Raw genomic sequence first — 7,246 nt, forward strand, 5'->3', positions numbered from 1 at the left:
GGAAGGAGGATCGTGGGTACTGGGAGCAAGGGGAGGGGGGGACGGGCGCGTGTGGCCACTGGGAGCATGGGGGAAGCGCGGTGGGGAATACTGGGAGGAAGGGTGGGGAGTACTGGGAGCGTGGAGAGACAAGACTGGGCGGCAGCAGGAAGGCAGTGTAGGAGGAACTGGTGGCACTGGGAGTACGGGGAAGGCTGGGTTGGGGGGTGCGGGCCGTGGGGGCGCTGGGGGCGCTGGGAGCGCTGAGCGCCCGCAGGCAGACCACAGCTCCCAGCAGCCCCCGCGCGCCGCGCTCGGCGCCTTCCGCCCTGCCTCGGCTGCGCTCGCTGATTGGCTGCTCTGTTGCGGCCCTCCCTCCGGCCGCGGCGATTGGCGGCGGCGGCAGCGGCGCAGCCAATGGGGCGAAGGGGGCGGGGCCAGCTCGGCCTGGTGGCGGGAAGTGCGGAGCCGGGGCCGATTTGGCGCGAGCAGGTCGGTGGCGGCAGCGGGGGAACTCGGGGGGACATGGGGGGACACGAGGGGACCCGGGGGGACACGGGGGGACACGAGGGGACCCAGGGGGACACGGGGGGACACGAGGGGACCCAGGGGGACATGGGGGGACACGAGGGGACCCGGGGGGACATGGGGGGACACGAGGGGACCCGGGGGGACACGAGGGGAGCCGGGGGCCAGCGATGGGGCCAGCGCGGTGGGGGCTGGGACTAGGGAGGCAGGGGATGTGCGGGACCCGCGGGGCTGGCGGTCTTTCTTACCTGACCGGGGTCCCGCTCTCTGACCGCTGTCCTCCTCCACGCGTAGCCCCCGCCATGGCCAGCAGCAGCCCGCAGAGCCAGCCCACCATCGGCTTCCCCCGCACGAGGAGCGCCCGACGCCTCGCTGCCCCCTCGGCCAAGAGCGACCCCGACGCCCTTGCTCTGCGCCCCTCGCCGCGTTCCAAGGCTTCGGGCCCCGCCGACCCCGGCCCGGCCACTCCGGACAAACGCTCAAGCCGGGCCATAGCGCAGCCCCTGAGCCCCACAGCGCAGCCCCTGAGCCCCCGCAAACGCCTGGGTGAGTCCCTCCGCCGAGACCCCCTGGGAATGGCGGGCAGCGCATCCCCCTTCTCATCCCGGGGGTTGGGGCACACAGATGGGTCTGGTCCAGCTGCGTTTGCGGCTTCGCCCCCATTTCGGGAGGAAAAGCTGCTCCCGCGGGGTTTTTGGGGGGCGCTGAAGCAAAAAGTCCCCGAGGGAGAGCGGCCCCGTGTCACCACCAGCCTGTTGTCCCCGTAGGTGATGACAACCTGTGCAATGTCCCCCATGCCTTACCTTGCTCCCCGGCCAAACGCAGCAAGGAGAACCGGGGCCGTCGCCTGCTCTTTGGGGACCCCTCGGCTTCCCCCGAGCAGCCCAAGGGCCCGGGGCCGTCCCCGCGGAGCAGGGGGCCAGAGACCCCTCGGAGCTCAGGGCTGAGCGGGCAGCACCCACGCACCCGGCTCTTCAGGCAGGAAGGTGGGTATGGGGTTATGGACGGGATTGTGAGCATTGGCAGGGCTAGGTATGGGGTTATGGACGGGATTGTGAGTGTGGGCACGGCTATGGGGTTATGGGTGGGATTGTGAGCGTGGGCACGGCTGGGTATGGGGTTATGGACGGGATTGTGAGCATTGGCAGGGCTAGGTATGGGGTTATGGACGGGATTGTGAGCGTGGGTACGGCTGGGTATGGGGTTATGGACGGGATTGTGAGCGTGGGCACGGCTGGGTATGGGGTTATGGACGGGATTGTGAGCGTGGGCAGGGCTGGGTATGGGGTTATGGGTGGGATTGTGAGCGTGGGCACGGCTGGGCATGGGGTTATGGATGGGATTGTGAGCGTGGGCAGGGCTGGGTATGGGGTTATGGACGGGATTGTGAGCGTGGGCACGGCTGGGTATGGGGTTATGGGTGGGATGGGGATGCAGGGATGGGATAGGGATTGGGAATATGGATAGGGATGGTGATGGGGTCCATAGGGATGGTGATGGAGATGGTCTCTGAGGGTGGAGCAAAGGATGGCAATGGGGATGAGGTGAGGGATGGAGCCAGGGTTAGGGGTGGATATATGGAGCTGGGTACAGATATGAAGGGAGGGATGGGGACATGGATGGGGATGGTGATCAGCTGGGATGGAGTCCCAGCAGTGCCACCTCCCTCCCTGAGTCCTCTTGCTCCCCGTGCAGGTACCTGTTACCAGCAGGCCAAGCAGGTGCTGCATGCGGCCGTGCCCGACCGGCTCCAGGGCAGGGAGCGGGAGACGAGAATCCTCTGGCAGTTCCTGCAGGAACACGTCCTGGGGCGCCGTCCCGGCAGCCTCTACGTGTCCGGAGCCCCCGGGACTGGGAAAACAGCCTGTCTGAGCCGTGTTCTGCTCGACTGTAAGGTCTGTGCCATGGCCACAGCCGCGGGGCTGCTGTGGGGGCTGGTTGGCAGTGGGATGGGGCCAGTGTAACATTCCCATTCCCGGCAGGACAAGCTGGCTGGGAGCAGGACCGTGGTGCTGAACTGCATGGCACTGGGCAGCCCCCAGAGCGTCTTCCCTGCCCTGGCACAGCACCTGGGGCTGCCCGTGGCCACCGGCCGGGAGCGTATCCGGAGCCTGGAGAAGCATCTGACGGCCCAGGGGCCCATGGTGTGAGTTCCCTGTCTCTGGCAGGTGGAGTGGGATTCCCCTGGATGCCAGGAGAGGCAGGCTGGCAGCAGCTCTGCTCTCCCTGCTTGAAGTGCTGTGAGGGGACAGAGCAGGGGTTGATCTGGGCTCTCCCACAGCCTCCTGGTGCTGGATGAGCTGGACCAGCTGGAGAGCAAAGGCCAGGACGTGCTCTACACCCTCTTTGAGTGGCCGCGGCTGCCCAGCTCCAGGCTCGTTCTCGTGGGTGAGTGTGCAGGGTGTAGCACTGCCGCCCTGGGCGCCCTCCCTCTTTAGAGGGGGTTGATGGGGACTTCCCTTTGCAGCCCTCATCCTCCTCTTCCTCTTGCCGTGCAGGGTTGGCCAATGCCCTGGACCTGACAGACCGGAGCCTGGCCAGGCTGGGAGCCCACCCGGCCGGCAGCCCCCGGCTGCTGCACTTCCCACCCTACACCAAGGAGCAGCTCACCCACATCCTGCAGGAGCGGCTGGGGCAGGTGGGGACATGGGGAGGACAGAGTGGGGGGGACATGGCTCCTCTGCTCACATGGGTGGCTGCACTGATGGCCCTGGTGCCTCACAGGTGGCAGGTGACCCTGTCCTGGACTCTGCTGCACTCCAGTTCTGTGCCCGCAAGGTCTCTGCAGTCTCCGGTGATGCTCGCAAGGCCCTGGATGTCTGTAGGTCAGTGTGTGCCCCAAAACCCGGTGGTGCCAGGGCCAGCTTGGTCCCTGTGATTCTCCATGGCTTCCCTGCTCCGGGGTGCTCGTGCCAGGGGTGCCCGTGCCAGGGGTGCCCGCTCTGCCTGGCGCTCAGGGCTGTCCCTTCCCAGGCGCGCCGTGGAGGTGGTGGAGCTGGAGGTGCGAGGCCAGACCCTGCTCAAGCCACTGCCTGGGGGTGAGTCACTGCTGCCAGAGCCAAAACCCTGCGGGGGCTCCTCTGGGGTCGCCTCAGTGGGAGGGAGTCTGGGCTCCCTTTGTGGGGCACCTCTCTCCACTACCACCTCCCTTTTCTCACCTCCCTGGGATCCTCTCTCTGTCCCACAGGTGACTCCCCGGCGTCCCCTGTCCCCAAGCGCGTGGGGCTCCTGCACATCTCCCGGGTGCTCTCGGAGGTGTTTGGGGACCGGCTGGCGGGGGGGTCCCGGGGGGCACAGGACACCTTCCCTCTGCAGCAGAAGGTGCTGCTCTGCTCCCTGCTCCTGCTTGCCCGGCACTCGCGCGCCCGCGAGGTGACCCTGGGGAAGGTGAGTGGCGGTGGGACCCTCTCAGGGCTGACCTGGGCGGTGGCTGGGTGTCCCTGGGGTGTCTTTTGGGTGCTTTGCTGTGGTGTAACTCCCCCTGTCCTCCCCAGCTCCACGACACCTACAGCCAGGTGTGCCGGCGGCGGCAGCTCCCCGCCATCGACCAGGCCGAGTGTCTGTCCCTTGTCACCCTCCTGGAGTCCCGCGGTGTCCTCGAGCTCAAGAGGGCCAAGGAGGCCCGGCTGGCCAAGGTAGCGTGGGGTGGTGGGGCAGGGTCTGGTGACAGCGCTGGGACACGATCCAGTGGTGGGACCTGGGGCAGGATCTGGCAGCACGGTGCTGAGCACCCCTGTTCTCCCTCCCAGGTTTCCCTGACGCTGGAGGAGGCAGCGCTGGAGCACAGGCTGCAGGACACAGCCCTGGTGGGCAGCATCCTGGCCCAGGGGCTGCACTGACCCCCCAGCAACCCTCTCCCCATGGCCCCAAGGGGGATTTTGCTGCTGTGGCAAAAGCAGACAAGTGGCTCCCAAGGTCTTGGGACATTTGTCAAGTTGGGCCCTGGGGCTGTCAGTCTGGGGTCTTTTTTATTAATATTTTAATGTAATAATATTATTAATGTTATATTGTAATTTCTGCGTGTTGGGAGCTTAGGTAGGAGGCTGGGACACCCTCCAGTCTCTCTGTGGCCCCCCCAGCCCGTTTGCAGGGAGTGGTGAGTGCTCCTGGTCCCCCTTGCCACCCTGGTGTGTGATCCTGAGGTCTGGTGTTGCTCCTGCCCTGAATCCCAGACCATGTTTGCTCCCAACTCTTTCAGAGCCTTCTGGGGCTCACTGGAACCTCCTGAGCACTCTGGCTGCAGGGAGAATCTTCCAGTGCCAGCCGTGCTCTGGGTCCCGGTGCTGGCAGTGGCAAGGGGGGCAGGGACCCCTGGGGGGGAGAGGGCACGGGATTCCATTATCTCCTGCCATGAAATAAAGTCATTTTGGTTCAGCTCTGGCTCCTGTCCCCCGTGTTTCACCCCTGTTCCCGCAATCCCTGCCTGCTCCACAGCTGTGGGGACCCAGCCCTGTCCTCTCCAACCCCTCTCCTGGGCTCCAGCCCCAGACTCAGCTCCTGGCCCCAGCTCCTCCATTTCTGTTAAATAATGGACGCTTTGACCTAATTTTGCAGCTTCCTCATCGTGGGAGGGTGTTGGGGGCTCCAAATGGGGGTGAGGGGAGTGGGAGGGCATGAGGCTCTGCTTGTGCCCCACATCCCTCCATCCCACCCTACCTCTACCATCCCACCCTCTCCCCCAGGACCCCTGGCTGCCCCTCAGCAGCTCCCGGCCAGGGATGGGGTGCTGGTGGTGGGGGAGGATGTGGTACTGGCATCCCCAGTGTGCCTCAAGGGGTGCCTGTGGCCCCAAGGGGTGGCCCTGCTATGTCCCAGCTCCACCCTGGCTCTGCTCAGCTCTGTGGCATCCCTGCAGGTCACAGGACACGGGGACATTCGCACTGGCTGCCCAGGACAAGGACACAAAGGGGAGCCTGGAGAGGGCCCTGGGTGCCACCACCAACGGGGTGCACTGCCAGGGGACACCTTGGGGACACTTCGGTCTCTGTTGGCCACGGGGAGCAGCAGGGAAACCGAGGCAGGGGGGGCACGGGGGATTCTGGGAGCCCCGAGGGCCCTGAGCAGGCTCAGCCCTCGCTGCCGGCGCTATTTATAGCCGGCGCTGCCATGTGTCGGACGTGTGCGGCGGCACGGGCGGGCGCCGGGGTCAGCCCAGGCTGTGCCCGCTCTGGGCTGTGTCCCGGTGCCCTCACCACACCAGGGGCCGAGCGGGACCCTGTCCCTGCCCCTCCCCACACCGCAGGGCTCGGCGGGCACCGTGACCCAGCCGCCTGTCACCAGGCTCTGGGGCTGAGCGGGTAGCGGCATCGTCCTGCCCGTGGGCAGAGCTGGGCTGGGCATGGGCTGCCTGGGGGTCCCCAGCTCCCCACGGACCACGGCGGCCACGTCCTGCCCCGTGCCAGTCCCAGGGAGTGACGCAGCCCCCCGGCACACGGTGACATGGCACACGGTGACAAGAGTCAGGAAGGAAGCGCCTGGCAGCGTGCGGGTCTGCGGTGACGTGGTGGTGATGCAGGCAGGCATCCTTCTCCCTCGTCCTTCTCCCTCGTCCTTCTCCTTCATCCTTCTCCTTCATCCTTCTCCTTCATCCTTCTTCATCCTTCTCCTTCATCCTTCTCCCTTATCCTTCTCCCTCATCCTTCTCCCTCGTCCTTCTCCCTCTGTCGCCCCAGCTGCTCCATCTCCGGCCCCCCTGTGATGGGTGAGGTGATGGTGGCACAGGCAGGGCACAGGGACACTCCCACATCTGGGCCAGACTGGCCGTGGTGGGCACCCCACGGCAAGGCTGGGGGGTTGCCAGTCCTGGCAGCGTCCCTGGGCTGTCCTGGCTGTGTGTGTGGGAATGGGGACAGCGGGGCAGTGTAGGGGACAAGGCCCCCTGGCCGTGCCGGTGCCAGCCCCAGCTCCACGCTGCCGCAGTGGATGAAAAATCAATGGCGCAGCTGGATCCAGGCGCGTGGGTGCCGGAGCTGCCGCCGGAGCCGTTCGTCACCGCGGGCTGCCAGCGCTGCGGCGAGGGGACAGCCCGGGACACCCAGCAGTGACGCGGGGAGCCCGAGGGGCCGCCGGGCTCCTGTCCCCCGACTCCAGCACACGTATGCCCGTGTCGCCCGTCCCCGCACACTCGTGCCCGGGCAGTGCCCGGCCGTGCCGCGGGCAGCCCCCCGCGCGCGTGTCCGGCTGCACCCACGCCCGAGTGCGCGGCGGGGGCTCGGTGTCCCCTCGGCGGTGTCCCCGGTGCCCCGGCCGCCTCGCTGTCCTCCCTTGCACTCTCCTTACATAAGCGGCCACGTGGCGGGCACGGCCGCCTCCCGCCGCGCCGTCACCGCCGGCACCCAGATTCCATCTGACAGCCCCGTTCCGCCCGGCTGCTCCCGCCTGGCACCGGGGCCGGGGCTGCGGGGCAGGACCCCGCACGACCCCGCCGTGCCCGCGCCGGCCGAGGTCTGCGGGGCCCCGGTGGGACGGGGACGCGGCCACCCGGTGCTCGTGGCATCTCCTGCCGCGCCCCGGCACCCGCTGCCCGCCCCGCTGCCGGGCCTCGGTGCCGCGACGCCACGGGACGGACGGGGCCGGGCGCCGTGGCCGGGCGGGATCCGGCTGGTGACGGGCTCGGTCCCGCGGGGCTGTGCTCGCGGGTCCCCGGTGCCCGGCGGCTGCCCCGGTGGGAGCGGAGGGGGGTCGGGCGGGCCGCCGTGCACATCTGGGAGTGATTTGGCACATTCCACTGGGCTGAGCA

The 7,246-nt window shown here is 67.7% G+C and overlaps 1 protein-coding gene across 2 annotated transcripts; it reads left to right on the plus strand.

The window, feature by feature from the left end:
* The first annotated feature begins 186 nt into the window (after positions 1 to 186).
* On the plus strand, positions 187 to 4,842 carry CDC6 (cell division cycle 6). Of its 2 annotated transcripts, XM_068212204.1 has the most exons (12): positions 187 to 471; positions 802 to 1,053; positions 1,275 to 1,493; positions 2,203 to 2,402; positions 2,490 to 2,653; positions 2,789 to 2,895; positions 3,006 to 3,145; positions 3,232 to 3,332; positions 3,481 to 3,545; positions 3,695 to 3,894; positions 4,002 to 4,142; positions 4,257 to 4,842. In XM_068212204.1, exons 2-12 carry the CDS (start codon positions 810 to 812, stop codon positions 4,344 to 4,346), a joined length of 1,671 nt encoding a protein of 556 aa, XP_068068305.1. In that variant the 5' UTR covers positions 187 to 471; positions 802 to 809; the 3' UTR covers positions 4,347 to 4,842. The 2 variants fall into 2 exon arrangements, with proteins under 2 accessions (XP_068068305.1, XP_068068304.1); XM_068212203.1 differs by lacking the exon at positions 187 to 471 and having other exon boundaries at positions 671 to 1,053; positions 4,257 to 4,841.
* The last annotated feature ends 2,404 nt before the right edge of the window (positions 4,843 to 7,246 follow it).

Source organism: Anomalospiza imberbis, chromosome 22 (assembly GCF_031753505.1).
Source record: "Anomalospiza imberbis isolate Cuckoo-Finch-1a 21T00152 chromosome 22, ASM3175350v1, whole genome shotgun sequence".
Lineage (NCBI taxonomy): Eukaryota > Metazoa > Chordata > Aves > Passeriformes > Viduidae > Anomalospiza > Anomalospiza imberbis.

Bases quoted from the DNA above. Each gene is read 5' to 3' on its own strand.
- CDC6 (XM_068212203.1), top strand. From the start codon at position 678: ATGGGGCCAGCGCGGTGGGGGCTGGGACTAGGGAGGCAGGGGATGTGC. The intron at 1,494-2,202 runs GTGGGTATGGGG...CTCCCCGTGCAG, and splicing joins CCGGCTCTTCAGGCAGGAAG to GTACCTGTTACCAGCAGGCC. The intron at 2,896-3,005 runs GTGAGTGTGCAG...CTTGCCGTGCAG, and splicing joins CTCCAGGCTCGTTCTCGTGG to GGTTGGCCAATGCCCTGGAC.